Source organism: Prionailurus bengalensis, chromosome A2 (genome assembly GCF_016509475.1).
Source record: "Prionailurus bengalensis isolate Pbe53 chromosome A2, Fcat_Pben_1.1_paternal_pri, whole genome shotgun sequence".
Lineage (NCBI taxonomy): Eukaryota > Metazoa > Chordata > Mammalia > Carnivora > Felidae > Prionailurus > Prionailurus bengalensis.
In genome coordinates this window covers 15050396-15066744 of record NC_057348.1, presented here as the reverse complement: position 1 = coordinate 15066744, position 16349 = coordinate 15050396, and the positions used below count along the sequence as shown (strand labels likewise).

General features: G+C 48.6%; 1 protein-coding gene across 6 annotated transcripts in view; it reads left to right on the top strand.

Moving 5' to 3' along the window:
- Positions 1-16349, top strand: part of ZDHHC3 (zinc finger DHHC-type palmitoyltransferase 3) — a 60196-nt gene that overhangs the window by 2849 nt on the left and 40998 nt on the right. For 4 of the 6 annotated variants that reach the window (XM_043587202.1, XM_043587200.1, XM_043587205.1 and 1 more), the window contains exon 2: positions 15789-16118. In XM_043587202.1, coding sequence (XP_043443137.1) covers positions 15813-16118 — 306 coding nt within the window. In that variant the 5' untranslated portion in view covers positions 15789-15812. Of the gene's footprint in view, positions 1-3647; positions 3981-15788; positions 16119-16349 lie in introns of those variants that run through there. The other 2 variants (XM_043587201.1, XM_043587204.1) reach the window with 2 other exon arrangements.

Sequence of the window (16349 nt, the reverse complement as noted above, 5' to 3'; positions counted from 1 at the left end):
AAACAAAGGAGCTCTTCAAGCATAAGTTCACATCCCTTGAATCCTTTTTCTAAAGGAAATGTAGAAAACTGCATGGAACGTGGTGCTGAGGGGGACACTCCGATGTCTGTTTCAGTCAACCCTTTTATTATTTTTTTAATATTTATCTTAATTGTGAGAGAAAGAACGAGAGTGGGGGAGGGGCAGGGAGAGAGGGAGATACAGAATCCAAAGCAGGCTCCAGGCTCTGGGCTGTAGCACGGGGCCCGACACAGGGCTCGAACCCACGAACTGCGAGCTCGTGACCTGAGCAGAAGTCGGCCGCTTAACCCACTGAGCCACTCAGGCGCCCCTCAGTCGATCCTTTTAGATAAGGGAAACGGTTACATACAGGCCAAGTACAGCTTAACTCAGAGTAGCTAAGGAGAGCCCTCAACGACAGAGAAGGATGATGGATCTGGGACGGAGGATTGAGATAGGCATGGAGACCCAGATTCTAACCATGTGCCTTCCTCCCAGAATAGACATCCGGAAGCTCTTCAAACAGGAAGTGTTTGTTTGCAGGCCTGGGAGTGTCTAGTGTTCTTGTGGGCCCGAAGAGATGAGACACTGAACACACCTGCCTAAAAGGAGTTTAGGGTTTACTCTAGCTGGGGAGCCCAGGCACTTGAACAAGCACACGAACAAGGCAATGAAACAAAGTGCTCAGTTGAGCCCGTGTAGTAATTAGATGTGAGGCCAACCTATAATAAGGCGCTAATTGTGCAGGCCAGGCATCAAGGGGGAGAGGTAAAGGCCTGCCGCCAGCCACTCGCAAGCAACAATGACATTACAGAGGTGGAGTAAATCTGTCCCACCTAGCCTTGGTTAATTAAAGCAATAAAAGCTAGTTACAGAAGAGCTTGGGGCAATGCTGAGTCTGTGGGGTCAAAGTTGCAGAGAGCTCTTCAAAGCCCAGCAGGGGAACATCTTCTTTCCAGTCTTTAAGAGAGGTAGCCAAGTTCTAGGCTTTTCTTTACCTTTGCATTTTCACAATCAGCCCAGCACCCCAGAAAAGCAAAAGTGAGCGACCCTGTTTCCCTATAGAACTGTTCCCTTTAAACCCTCTGATTTGTCCTGCCTGTACCTTGTCTGAAAACACACTCGATGTAAATAACCTGTCAGTCAGGCCAGCAGGTCTTGCTCTTCTAGAAATTACAACTTGTAATTCCACTGGTAGAAAAATTGATAGGAATACATGGGTGACGCTTATTCTCATTAGAGGAAGGGTCTTCACGTGTGTTTCATTTTGAGAGGGCAGCGGGGCGCTTCTTAAGCCCTTCATTAGGGCACGTGTGGAAAAAAAGGGGTCCCATATTCTGATTAACCAATCTGGAAATACTTAAGCACACTTACACATGCTGATAGCCACAGAATCCAAACGGAAATGGTGGAGTGAGGTCTGGATATTGACCTGTTGGGGAAAAAAAGGAAGCAAATGCCATGCCTCCAGTTTCTTCCTGGTTTTGCATGTTTTCATCCTTTGCTTTCCTCTTTGAAAGCGGATTTCCAGAAACAACGGCTAGGTCATTCCTGGCTGTGAACTCTGAAGGTAAGAAGGCTCCAGTTCCGTGTCCCACCTAGTTCAGATAGTCTTCCAAGAAATGCAGGGAAATACCAAGAAAACTCCATCTTTTCTCTCCTCCAAACTAGAACCTTCCAGGGATGTAGAAACTTGACATTTGAACCCTGAATTTTCTGGGCCACCCGAGACATGTGAATTTCTCCTTGTCAGGGTCTGTGGGGATGGAATGCCTTTGGGTGGGATAGATACCTCACCTTAGAAAAATAAACCTAGCGGGACAAAGGCAGTTCTGGCCACGGTTCTGTTGCAGTAAGTATTGGCTTTGCTATGTGTGTGTTCCTAAGCCAAGAAATAGCAGACAATCTAGAAAGGCCAGATGATGAGGAAACTAATGATCTGTGGTGGAAAGACTACTGGGTGTCTACTCCAGTGATCTGGGCTTTGCTGCACGTCATTTTTTCTGATTTTGAGTAAGTCAGTTAACCTCTCTAAGCCTGATTTTACCCTAAAATTTGTATCTTTACCAGACAGTAAATACAGCTCAGAACCGATCATGGATTTACATATACTTAAACAATGAAAAATGATCATTAGATTTTAAGGTTTCTCTCTTTGGGGCACCTGGGTGACTCAGTTAAGCATCCGATTCTTGAATTCGGTTCAGGTCATGATCCCAGGGTCATGGGGTCAAGCCCCACATCAGGCTCTGAGCTGAGTGTGGAGCCTGCTTAAGATTCTCCCTCCCCCTCCCCCCAATTCGCACATTCTCTCTCTAAAAAGAATAAAATAAAATCTATTACAAGATTTCTCTCTTTTACCACTTGGATGCATTTTGATAGTGCTTTTTCCACTCTGAAAAAAAAAAAGTGAATTAACAAACGGAAATGGTAGTTACATGCCATACTTTAAAAAAAGAAATTTTTTTTTTAACGTTTTATTTATTTCTGAGACAGAGAGAGACTGAGCATGAGCAGGGGAGGGGCAGATTGAGAGGGAGACACAGAATCCGAAGCAGGATCCAGGCTCTGAGCCATCAGCACAGAGCCCGACGCGGGGCTCGAGCTCATAGACCGCGAGATCATGACCCGAGCCAAAGTCGGACGCTCAACGGACTGAGCCACCCAGGTGCCCCTACATGCCATACTTGATTGAAAAACTGAACACGCTCAGGAAGATTGCTAACAGTTATTGGTGGATTTCTGTTTGAATACTAACAAACAACGAGGAAAGGAAGTTAAGGGATGCTTTTGGTAAAAATATAAAACCCAAGAAATTCACAATGAAAATATTGAATTTGTTCACGAGAACAAAGGAATCAGAATCTCAACCCTGAAAGGGATCTTAGCAATCAGCTCAGTCTTCTCTCTTGTTTTGTAGAAGACGACACTGGGGCTCCTGGGTGGCTCAGTTATTTAAGCATCTGACTTCGACTCAGGTCATGATCTCACGGTTCGTGGGTTCGAGCCCCACATCGGGCTCTGTGCTAACAGCTCGGAGCCTGGAGCCGGCTTCAGATTCTGTGTCTCCCTCTCTCTCTGGCCCTCCCCCACTCATTCTCTCTCTCCCTCAAAAATAAACATTAAAAAATATATAGTTATGGATGAAGACACTGAGGTCCAGGGAGGGCAACTGTCTTGCCGGAGATCATGAGATAGGAAGCTGTAGGAGTGGGAATAGAATTCTGGCGTCCTGACTCCAAGCCCAGTATTCATTTAGCACTAGCATCCATCTGTCTCCAGAGCCCTCAAATAGGTGCCAGAGAGCCCGTTGCCTTGGTAGGCAGGGGCTACGGACTTGGACAGCCTTGTTTCTTGGTCCCGGGCTCCTCCAGGGCTCTGCTCTTGCATGGCACTTACTGATGTCTGGGATAAGTGGTATCAGACATCTGAAAGCTAAATGGCTGTCCTGCTTGTGGCCCGGTGCCATTGCAGTGACTGTTTTCTCGTTCTCTCTCGTAGCTCTTCTCCGATCCCTCCAAGGGCTTTGGCTTTTAGTCTTTCAAAAAGCCAAGCTCTTGCCTGGGTGATGTCACAGTGGCTGCTTGTCCGCACATGGCACAGTGTGGGGACAGGTGCCGTTTTCAGCACCCTCAGGTGGGACCCTTTGCTGCTTGGTCTCTGCCTAGCATGGGGGGGGGGGGGCTTTCTTCCCGAAAAAGCAGCGTGCTGGAACTTGACCCCACAAGAAGCATTCCCCACCAGAAGCAGGTTTGAGGGACCCAATCTTAGGGTGACTCTCCTGGCTGAAGCTTCACATCCTTCCTGCTTCCTAGGTTAAGGCAGGATCAGCCTTCCAAATGTTCGCCGGTGCTCAGCCAGGGCCCCACCTGAGAGGACAGAATGCTTAAGTTCAGGCCTGGGGCCTGTGAACGCCCCCACACGTGGCCCAGCCGATACCGCCACCTCCTCGTAACCGTGTGTGGGCAGGACACCAAACAGTAAGTCCCCCAAGGTCACGGTGGAGGCCCCAGCACACCTCTCCCTTTGGTTTTCTAGTCATGGGGCAAAATGAATGGTTGTAGTGAGGTGTAAACAGTAGGCTCTGGAATGAGAGCAGGCTTGGGAGCGTACCCTGTCACCTGCTTCTTAGAAATAGGAACTCAGCGGGGCGCCCGGGCGGCTCAGTCGGTTGAGACTCCGACTTCGGCTCAGGTCACGATCTCACACTCCGTGAGTTCGAGCCCCGCGTCAGGCTCTGTGCTGACAGCTCAGAGCCTGGAGCCCGCTTCAGATTCTGTGTCTCCCCCTCTCTCTGCCCCTCCCCTGCTCATGCTCTGTCTCTGTCTCAAAAATAAATAAAAACATTTTTAAAAAATTTTAAAAAAAACTTGCTCAGTTGGTTGAGCATGACTTTGGCTCAGGTCATGATCTCACGGTTTGTGGGTTGGAGCTCCTTCATCGGGGTTCTGTGTCAGCACAGAGCCTGGAGCCTGCTTCAGATTCTGTGTGTCCCTCTCCCTCTGCCCCTCCCCCACTCATGCGCGCGCTCTCTCTCTCTCTCTCTCTCTGTCAAAAATAAATAAACATTAAAAAAAAAACTAAAAAAAAAAAAAAAAAGAAATAGGAACCTAGGCAAATCTCTCCATGCCTCGGTTTCCGCATCTCAAAGGGGGATGGGAAAGCCAGGGTTTATATCGACAAGATAGAGTAGATGTGCAGATCAAACAGGATGAGACATGTCTAGCGCCCAGCCCGATGCCTGGCAGGTAGTAGACACCCAGGAAGAATCCGGACCCCGCCCTTACATTCAGCGTGCCTACCCGGACAGAGGCCAGAAGGCAGTTCAGGGCCAGATGAGACCACTGCACCTGATTACTAAGGGTTCACATTCAATGAGAGTAACACACTCCGACCGTGTTGAAGGTAGCTAGGTTGGTGATACATTGTTACCTTTGGAAAGAGTTTGCTGCTAAGTTGCAGATTTCTGGAAGGAGTTCCTTCAGGGAGATGGCAGCACAAGCCAGTGGTAGATGCCGTCCACTAGACCGAGAGGGGAAGTTAGCCCCCTCTCTAGATGTTTTTTTGGAAGTTGAACTCACTCCTGGGGCTTTATTTCTTTTTTTAATTTTTGTTTTACATTTACTTATTTTTGAGAAACAGAGCGAGACAAAGCGTGAGCTGGGGAGGGGCAGAGAGAGAAGGAGACAGAATCTGAAGCAGGCTCCAGGCTCTGAGCAAGCGGTCAGCACAGAGCCTGATGCGGGGCTCGAACCCACGAACGGTGAGATCACGACCTGAGCCGAAGTCAGACGCTCAACCGACTGAGCCACCCAGGTGCCCGTAGAGCTTCGTTTCTTTACCTATCTATAGAGCGGGCTGGACCACGGAGCACCTCGGTGCCTTAGTCAGTTGAGCGTCTAACTCTTGATTTGGGCCCACGATTCGTGGGTTCAAGCCCTGTTTTGGGCTCTGTGCTGACAGTGTGGAGCCTGCTTGGGATTCTCTTTCTCTTTCTCTCTCCCTCACACCCACCCCCCAAAAAACAGGCTGAACCAGAGTTTGGAAGAGGTCAGGTAATTCCTACAGTCTCTTTCTGAAAGGCTGTGTGTTAAAAAAAATTTTAATGAAATGGTTTATCTATGTCCTCCCTCATCATAGGCATTTAGTTCATGTTGGTGCATGCCTGAAGACAGCACTGCATGTTTTGTCTAAAACTTATATTTTCGACAAAATCTCAAATGGGCTTCGATTTCCTCATCTATGGAACAGAAGGAGTTTGACCAAAATCGAATAGATGGTCTTTAAGGTTCCTTCCAGCTCTAAAATTCTGGCCCAGACAGTGATTTTTATTTATTTATTTATTTATTTATTTATTTATTTATTTATTTTATTATTTTATTTAAAAATTTTGTTTTAATGTTTATTTATTTTTGAGAGAGAGAGAGACAGACAGAGAACACGAGCAGGGGAGGGGCAGAGAGAGAGGAAGACACAGAATCCGAAGCAGGCTCCAGGCTCTGAGCTGTCAGCACAGAGCCCGACGCGGGCTGGAACGCACGAACCACGAGATCATGACCTGAGCTGAAGTCGGACGCTTAACTGACTGAGCCACCCAGGTGCCCCTGATTTTTATTTATTAATCAGTTAATCTTAAGCATGGTCTTGTTTAAAGTCTCGTGAATTTTCCACATTGTCATCACATATCATGAAGCATACCTAGAAAAGGAGAACGTAGAATGTGTTACCCGAACGAGTGTAGTTCCTACTGATCCCCAACGTTTGTGCCCTATGTTACGGCATCCTATATGCGGGTATGTGTTTCTTTAATAGATCTAGAAAGTCACGAGGTGGTGAACTAGTGGGAGGAGTGTTAGCCCCCTTGAGCTGTCCAAATCCCAGACTCTGTTCTGAAACGAAGGCCTACTGTTAGAAGTCTGCGTGTGCACACAAGTGGGTTTTACAAGAAGGTGTGGCCAGGGGTACCTGGGTGGCTCAGTCAGTCAAGCACGGACTTCGGCTCAGGTCATGATCTCATGGTTTGTGAGTTCAAGCCCCGCATCGGGCTCGCAGCTGTGAACACAGAGCCCACTTGGATCCTCTGTCTCCCTCTCTCTTTGGACCTCCCCTGCTTGTCCTTTCATCATAAATAAATAAATAAGAAAGAAAGAGAAAGAAAGAAAGAAAGAAAGAAAGAAAGAAAGGCCAGTTATGAGGCAAGAAGGCAAATTTAGCTTACTGACCACTACCTGATTTTCTCCGTAAACGTTAATGTCGATAGGATTTGGCTTGGGGATGTGATGTTTTACCGTTTTGTTTTGTTTTCTTTAAGTGTTTTGTTGAAGGTTGAGTATGTCAGAAGACAAGAGGCGGGCAGAGCGTGACAGACCCTCCACGGAGGGAGGAAATCGTGTAGACCTAGAACAGGCCGGGTGCTTTCCCTGCCTGGACACCCTCCTTGGCTGGCAGCTTGTGATACAGATGATAAGGCACCTTTCCTTTGAACCACACCCTTACCTTTTGGGGAAAAAAAAGTTTAGTGACTCATTTTGTTTTTGGTTTTGTTTTTAATGAAATATATCAAACATAGTGACTCATGGCTCATTCTTTGTTTTTCTGAGAACCATCTAAAAATGGGCATAAAATTGGGACTCCTGGCTGCCTCAGTCGGTAGAGCTTGCGACTTTTTATCTCAGGGTTGTAAGTTTGAGCCCCACACTGGGTTTAGGGCTTACTTAAAAATAAAATCTTCGAAGGAAAAATAAATGATAAAAAATGGGTATAAAATTTGCAACCCTTTTAGATCCTAGCACAAATTAAGAGAATTGTAGCTCCGATTAATTCGTCTTTTACTTTGCTTCAGGTTCCTTTCTAAAGCTTCTAGGATATAGACCATTTATTCATCTTTGAAATTGTAGGGCTGGCTTTTGAACGCTTTTAAGTCTATCACTCTGAAATGTGAGAAATTCTAAAAGAGGCAGACACCATATTCTTGAGACAGTGGAATTTAAACCAGGAAGGTTATTGATATACCCGTTAAGATGAATTTCTTAACGTTAAGATGAATTGAGAAAAATGGTAGAAATATCAGAAAAGATGCTACTTTCTTCCAGTGGGCCTTTTAAGGGATTGTAGGGGTATACAGAGTTATTTAACTGCAGTAAAAGTTACTTCAGTTGGTGGGGCGCCTGGGTGGCGCAGTCGGTTAAGCGTCCGACTTCAGCCAGGTCACGATCTCGCGGTCCATGAGTTCGAGCCCCGTGTCAGGCTCTGGGCTGACGGCTCAGAGCCTGGAGCCTGTTTCCAATTCTGTGTCTCCCTCTCTCTCTGCCCCCTCCCCCGTTCATGCTCTGTCTCTCTCTGTCCCAAAAATAAATAAACGTTGAAAAAAAAAAATAAAAAAAAAAAGTTCAGTTGAGAGTGCAACATTTAGGGCAAGTTCAAGAGGATACAAGACAAGCCCCCCCCCCCAACAGCAATTCAGCATAATACTAGATTTATTAACATGTTAACTATTCACCTGAAACAAATTTTGACCTAAGCTAAAAGCCTTCTAGTTAAGGGTTTCTACTACCTTGCTATGTTCATGACATCTGCTCAAGAGGGGATGAAATTGAGTTTCAACTATATAGTTCCCACTTGTAGGGATCCAGAAAGCTTAATCCTTAAAAAAAAAAAAAAAAATTGTTTTTTTGAGTATTTGGATGATCCTTTTCTCTATGTCAAGGGAAAAAAATTGCACCTGATTGGAGCTGATGAAGCCAGACTGCAGACAGATATTTCATACAAGCCATAATGGTTGGGTATGTTTATGCTGCTTTAAATCTGTACAGTCCCAAAACCTTCTTCTATGCTATGGGTGACTGCATGCGTGGATGTGAGAACGTGAGTGGGTGTGGTGTCTTAGGAAAGTAAAATTCACAAAGTACTTCGAGATGCTTCTAAGGATTTTAGATCTAGCTCCGCTGATCCATGACTTCAGTATAGGATCTTATGTCATGAAAGCCGCTGAAGTTGGCAATCTGAGAGGATCTGCCGTCCCTGGGACCCTTGTTGGATTGAGAACAGTTGAGTTTGGGGACTCCGATGCATCCATCACAGAACTTGGATGTCATGGCTTTGATCCTGGCGCATAAAGCCTGGGCTTTGGGTCAGTTGTCTTAGGGCACGTGATGGATTTATAAGGATTTGCTCCTCCTTCAACAAACGATGATTAAGTCCAGGCACTAGATCTGGACTCTTCCCATCGCTGATGGTCAACCTGCAGATGGGCCACGGGGAGATGGGGCCTGTGAACTTGGCCTTAGCATCAGCCTCTCAGACCCTTTTGGTGTGGCTCCGCTGTGGATGGGCAGCACGGGAACTGAGTCGTAAGTGGCATCCCGCAAAGCCAACGCCACACCCCAGTCCCTGGGGCTTGTAGGGCCCCGGGCTGCGTTTCACTAACCACGTTTGTGTCTGCCTGTCTGCGTGAGTGGAAGGGCACACTTGTGGTCAGGGATAATGAAGCACGTGAGTTATTGATGGATCTGGAGGCAGTTCTCCGGACCAGATGCAGTGGCATGTGTTTTTGTTTTTGTTTCAGGGAATTAACACTAATTTCAGTCATTTCGTGCTTTTTGTTTCTGAAAGTCTAAGAAGGAAGGCTAGAGGATTTCCTTAGATTTACCCCACACTGCCCCCGACAGAGCTCAGATGGTCATTCGGCCAGTGCATCTTCCTTCTCGCGTGGATCTCTAGCTCTAGGGAGCCTCAGAAGTCCTCTGCTTCTGTGAATCCACCTCGGACTTCCTTACCCCCAGGGCTTAGTCCCTCTGCCTTTCTGGGCCTCGCCGCACTCCTCTGCCAGACGGAAGAATAATTACTTCGGGCCTGAATTATGTGTGGACAAGCCAACTCTTTTTAATGCTACAGAACCCTTGGCCAAAAAAACACAACACAATTACTATAATTAAAATTGCAAAATGATCACTGTTTTCAGTCTTTCTTCAGAAACAACATGGAAGAGGAACAGAAAACCTCCTTCCACCCAGCTGGAACTCTCACCTGTTGCCTGAGTGCCTCTCTGGGCTCTTTGGCCTCTGGTGGACTCTGAGTGTGTGCACACTCACGCACAGCACCCTGGACATCCGGCTCCCCCAGGCTGGATCACCACTCCCCCTGCCTTTGGGCAGAACACTTCACCTGGCTCCGTGGCCTGCTCAGAGCCCCTCCCTTTAGATGTCCTGGCCGCGAGAAAGCCTATTTATCTCACTTCTGGGCTTTGTTTGCTTTGGGGTGGTGCTGTTTGCCTCTCCATTGTGCTGTTCATTAGAAACCTGCGTGTTAGGATCATTGTCGGGTGGGTCTGTGCAGTTTCTGTATCTATTCACTCAAGAAATATTGATTTGAGCATAAACTCATGAGATACCAGACTCCAATGCTAAACGAAATGGGACCTGCAGGTTAATAGAACAGAGCAAATAAGACTGATCTTAGCAGATGGGAGCTGGGAGAGAAGAATGGCAGGGCCCGAACAGGGCAGCACACACACATTATTGCCCTCACCATCCCTTGTGTGGGAGCCCCCTGCATAGTTCCTGACATATAGTGGCTGCTCCATGAATATCTTTCTGAATTGAAACAAATTGAATTGAAGACAGAGTTAAGAGGGTAAACAGGGCGAAGGAATGAGATAAAAGGGGTGGAGAGGGAGAATGGAGGAGGCTGCCCCTCCGAGGGCATGAGCTGGCAGGCAGGATTGAAGCCTCCCCCCCCACCAGCCTCCTTGCGTGTGCGCCCCAGAGGCCCGAGCAAACACTTCGTGCGCGCCCCGGAGGCCCGAGCAAACAGTTCTGCCCAACTCTTGCAAGCAAGGACTCTCACGTGGGGAATAGGTTATGGGCAAAGAGCCACTTCTCACCCCCAAGGATTAGAGTTTCCCCAAACTAGAAAAGGAAAAGAGGTCAGTGTTTGGCTTTTCGAGTGTTGTCTTCAGAGGTAGAGTGAAGGGGAAGGTGTGCAGTTTGCTCCAGGTGAGTTTTCCCCCGTGTTTCTCAGATTCTCAGTTGGCTCATTGAAGGAACAAATCCTTACTGGCACACTACTTCATTGCTCTTAAGGGGCCTGGGGGTTAGGTGCACTTTTTTTTTTTTTTTTAAATTTTTTTTTGGGACAGAGAGAGACAGAGCATGAACGGGGGAGGGGCAGAGAGAGAGGGAGACACAGAATAGGAAACAGGCTCCTGGCTCCGAGCCATCAGCCCAGAGCCCGACGCGGGGCTCGAACTCACGGACCGCGAGATCGTGACCTGGCTGAAGTCGGACGCTTAACCGACTGCGCCACCCAGGCGTCCCAAGTTTCCTCATCTTTATTTTTTTTTAATTTTTTTTTCAACGTTTATTTATTTTTGGGACAGAGAGAGACAGAGCATGAATGGGGGAGGGGCAGAGAGAGAGGGAGACACAGAATCGGAAACAGGCTCCAGGCTCCGAGCCATCAGCCCAGAGCCTGACGCGGGGCTCGAACTCACGGACCGCGAGATTGTGACCTGGCTGAAGTCGGACGCTTAACCGACCGCGCCACCCAGGCGCCCCCAGGTGCACTTTTTATAGCAGTATCCCTTGATTGGTTTTGAGCAGGGTATTTTGAGACTCTAAAGTGTGGGTTAGAGTGTGAACTTCAGCCCAACACTTGGTGTGTCTAGCTCTGCCTGGTGTGCCCTTGGCCGAGTGCTTTCCCAGATCGCAGACTGTCCCTCACCAACGAGGGGCAACAGGACAACAGAGCTCCTCTATACACATCTGGTCCCGCATTGTTTAAGGATGGAACATTCCAGTTATGGCCCTCCACCTACTTCATAGTCCTACTTGCTGCACCCTCCACCATCTAGAATATGGCCATGCCCCTGAAAGTAAGGCACACGGGGCCTCCAGAGGTGGGCCTTTTACTCAAGGCATTTTACTCCAGCATTTGTGTAATGACACGCATAGTAAGTGGCCACTATGTGCCAGGCCCTGGGCTAATGAAAAGACATCCAGCCCACAGGAACTGTTTGGTGGGAGAACATAGCACCTTCCTAAAGTCCTGTTACCTAAAAGGAGTACCCTTCTGTTACAAAGAAATCTAATCGTGGTTTAGTTCCATTTGTTTTCCGGCCTTCGGCCCGTCAGTGATCATAAATGGACAATTTGTCGGGAGTCTCTGTAGACACAGAAATGACAGTAGCCAGCAATGGAACAGGAAGACAACCATACAAAGGAGACGTTGGAATTAAAATTATAGTAGTCTGAACAGGCCAGCTGGTGTGAGGCCGAGAGCCCACAGTGAATCTCTGTAACCCCTGAGGACATCATTACCTAACACACTCCAGTAATTGATGCTCTGGGTAATGACCTTAAGTCACTCCAAAGAAATGGACGGTTATTGTACTTAAGACAGGGACAGCTATCAGTAGCTTTTTTTTGTCTTTATCTTACTTGCATTTTTTATTTTTCATTTCTAAATTTTTTTTTTTAACGTTTATTTATTTTTGAGACAGAGAGAGACAGAGCATGAACGGGGGAGGGGCAGAGAGAGAGGGAGACACAGAATCGGAAGCAGGCTCCAGGCTCTGAGCCGTCAGCCCAGAGCCCGACGCGGGGCTCAAACTCACGGACCGCGAGATCGTGACCTGAGCTGACGTCGGACGCTTGACCGACTGAGCCACCCAGGCGCCCCAAAAATGGGTAAACATTTAAAACACACACACACGCCTTTCTGATCATTGAAGAGTTTGATGGAGCACACAAGTGAGCTGACGCTCAGGCTGCAGAGGACAGGAGGTTATGCTGCCACAGACGTTGGAGGGGTGGGGCGAGTTGTGACCGACCACCAGTGTCACACTGAGCTGCTCAGTGGGTGGCTAACAACGGCCTGAAACCGTAGGTCAGCAAACTTCTGCACAGAGCTAGAGAGTAAATACTCCAGGCTTGCCAGTCAGCCAGCATCCCTCACAGCTGCTCAGGGGTGCCAATGCAGGGCAAAAGCAGACATAGACAGTATGTGTCCAAATGGCATGGCTGTGGTCCAATACGACTTTATTGGTTTAGAGCCTGAGTACCCACAAATCTGTACGGCAGCAGGAAAAACCAAGAGAATAACATGGGCATTGTCAAAATGGGGAGCTTTGATCAGCTTTCGAATCGCTGTGGGATTTCATGGGATTTCAGCCTTCCACCTGTTGGCTTTGGGTTGAGCGGAGCTTGGAATTTTAGAATTTGCTGGGCCCAGGTCGAGTCCTAGACATCCCTGTCTACGAGCTCCTGCTGTCCTTCCGTGTGGTGCTTCAGAAGGTATGCTTACATCTTTAATGCCTCTGAGTTGTCACTGGCAACACTGATTGCCATTGTCTTGTGGACAGCACTGGCTTGCTTTGTTAGAAGATTCTGGTTGGTGGCCTATTGGGAACTGCTGCTCTTACTCATACTTGGGACGGTCATTCCCTGTGTGTTGCGACTTCTCTTTCCTCAGCTCCCAGCATAGGGTACCCAGCATGTGATAGTCCCTCTTGAGTATTTGTTGAGTCGATGTTGCTTTGGACAAGTACACACTACGCGTTTAGCTGCCTTTCGGGCACCAATTCTCCGCCGTGCTGGGAGGGGAGGCCCTGGCCTTGTTCTTTCATTATTAGTCTGTGCAACGTTTGACTCCAGAACGTCTGTCATCTTGAGTAGTAGTTACTGCTGTCCCCTCTCAGCTTTCTAGACACATCCGTACTCGTCATGATGGTAGCGTATTCAGTCCAGATGCTCTTTCTCTGTGGGGGAAGCAGGCAGCGGAGGCAGAAGGCAAAGGGTGAGAAAAAGCCGACACAACCATTGAAAGTTTGCATTTGCCCTTTAGAGCCACGGTCTTCAGAAAAACCCACGTCGCCAGTGCTGCTTTTGAACGATTTCCTCTGCTACGAAGTGAGTAGCGTTCTCAGAGGACCAAGATGTCCTTTGCTGTGCTGCGGACTGTGCTACGGCGGCTCCTCCGCGGCCCCGCCATCAGGGTCAGCCCCCCGCCGGCACAGTGTCTGACTGAGAAACCCATCTGGTGATGCAACAGGCCGCCACGTGTACGATAAAGAATCGGAGGAGGGAAATCTGTACTTGCTATGTTTTGTGGCGCGTGCCGTGGACAGATAGACTTCATTATCGATCCTTAGCTATTTCATTGCTGTCTCCAGAGACGCGAGCTGCAGCCGTTAGGAAAAAGGGGCGTGTTGCTCAGCGCTTGTTTAGGAAGGAATGGACGTCTTTCCTAGAGACAATACGTGCGTGGTGTGTGAGGGCTATTCCAGGCCACGGGATTCATCACGGGCACCTCCTGCTCCATCGGCCCTCACACCAGCCCTTTGATGAAGAGGCTGGGATGAGGAGGCAGGTGAGGCGACCAAGGCTCATGGAGCCCCACAGCCAGGCGGTGCGGACACATTGTTGGACTCATTGTCCAACATTCTCCACTTGACCCCGTCACCCAAGAGGAGGGCAGAGCTAAGGGAGTCTCTTATTCTCGGAAAATCAACCATTTTGGCCCTAGGATTAAAAAGCCTGGTTTGTTTCGAGAACCTTCCCTATCTAGGTTTTGCCTTTACCATCAGCTAATGCAGTAGTAAGTTAGCATGTCTTTTTTTTTTAATTTTTAATGTTTATTCATTTTTTTTTTTTAATTTTTTTTTTCAATGTTTATTTATTTTTGGGACAGAGAGAGACAGAGCATGAACGGGGGAGGGGCAGAGAGAGAGGCAGACACAGAATCGGAAACAGGCTCCAGGCTCTGAGCCATCAGCCCAGAGCCCGACGCGGGGCTCGAACTCCCGGACCGCGAGATCGTGACCTGGCTGAAGTCGGACGCTTAACCGACTGCGCCACCCAGGCGCCCCAATTTTTAATGTTTATTCATTTTTGAGAGCGAGAGAGAGAGAGAGAGAGAGAGAGAACGAGCGGGGGAGGGGCAGAGAGAGAGGGAGACGCAGAATCTGAAGCAGGCTCCAAGCTATTATTAGCACAGAGCCCCATGTGGGGCTTTTACCCACAAACCATGAGATCATGACCTGAGCTGAAGTCAGACGCTCAACTGACTAAGCCACCCAGGCGCCACCCCCCCCCCCCCCCCCCCCCCCCGTAAGTTAGACTGCAACTTAATGGTTGCAGCTTAAGCCTGGTTCTGGGGAAGCAGGTACTCTCGTTCTGCTCATCCCTGTTAACCGCAGACAGCCTCAACATCAGTCTCTGGGTTTGTCCTTGGTGTAGAGGCAGCAGTGCTAACACTGAAGAGTTTTCCCAGAGTGCTTGGCACTCTGTGCCCCATCTTGCCTTTGAAGTCACAAGTGGAATATAATCTGTTGAGACACTGTCTTCCCAGCAGATCCCTAACAAATGAAGAGATCCGCGTTCTAGTCCCACTTCTGAGCTGGTGTCCTGTGTGTAGCTGTTGGTCTGGCTGACCTTGGGTGAGGCATTTGCCCTTCAAAGGCTCCCTTTTCATTATCTGTCATGCGAAGGCTTTGGGCAAGGTGGCCCTATTTTGCAAAGGCTAAGTTAACTCTCAGAAGTAGGAAGAGAGCTGAGAACTCACTTTTTTTTTTTTTTTTTTTTTTAAAGGAAACTCTGTGCCCAGCGTGGGGCCCAGACTCACAACCCCAAGGTCAGGAGTCACATGCTCTAGTGGCCAGGTGACCCAAGAACTCACATTTTATTTATTTATTTAATTATTATTATTTTTTTAATGTTTATCTACTTTTTAGAGAGAGAGAAAGTGGGGGAGGGACAGAGGAGAGAGAGACATAGAATCCGAAGCAGGCTCCGGGTTCTGAGCCGTCAGCACAGAGCCTGACGCGGGGCTGGAACTCACGAATCGCGAGATCGTGAGCTGAGCCGAAGTTGGACGCTCAGTCAACTGAGCCATCCAGGCGCCCCAAGAACTCACATTTAAAAATTTTTTTTTTAACATTTATTTATTTTTGAGACAGAGAGAGACAGAGCATGAATGGGGGAGGGGCAGAGAGAGAGGGAGACACAGAATCGGAAGTAGGCTCCAGGTTCTGAGCCATCAGCCCAGAGCCCGACGCGGGGCTCGAACTCACGGACCGCGAGATCGTGACCTGAGCCGAAGTCGGACGCTCAACCGACTGAGCCACCCAGGCGCCCCAAGAACTCACATTTTAAATGAACAGAAGGTTTAGGCGGCTTTCCTGCAGGAAGTTCGCACATCGACACTCATGGCTCACTTTGGAAAGATAATTTTGTCAGGTCTCCTTGATAACAAGACAACACCAAATTTCTGGGTTCTTTCTTCTCTTCCAGATGCCAGTATGGACAGAATAGCTTATGATGCTTATCCCCACCCACCACTTCCGAGACATTGAGCGGAAGCCAGAATACCTCCAGCCGGAGAAGTGCGTCCCACCTCCCCACCCCGGTCCTGTGGGAACCATGTGGTTTATCCGCGACGGCTGTGGCATTGCCTGTGCCATTGTCACCTGGTTTCTGGTCCTTTACGCGGAGTTTGTGGTCCTCTTTGTCATGCTGATTCCATCCCGAGACTATGTGTACAGCGTCATCAACGGAATCGTGTTCAACCTGCTGGCCTTCTTGGCCCTGGCTTCCCACTGCCGGGCCATGCTGACGGACCCCGTGAGTATGTCTGGGCTTGTTTTGACCAGCCCACACTCTGCTCCTCTGGTCCTGGCATGGCCGCAGCCTGCATGTTCCTTCCCCTGGACCTTGGGCGTGTGGAGATCAGGAGGGCCAGGGCTGGGGTGGGGAAGTGGACTCAGGGCCCCCGGAGGACGCCATCTGTGCCACAGCATATCCGTTTTGGTCGAATGATTCTGTCCGTATACTGATGTAGACGTTAATGGAGGC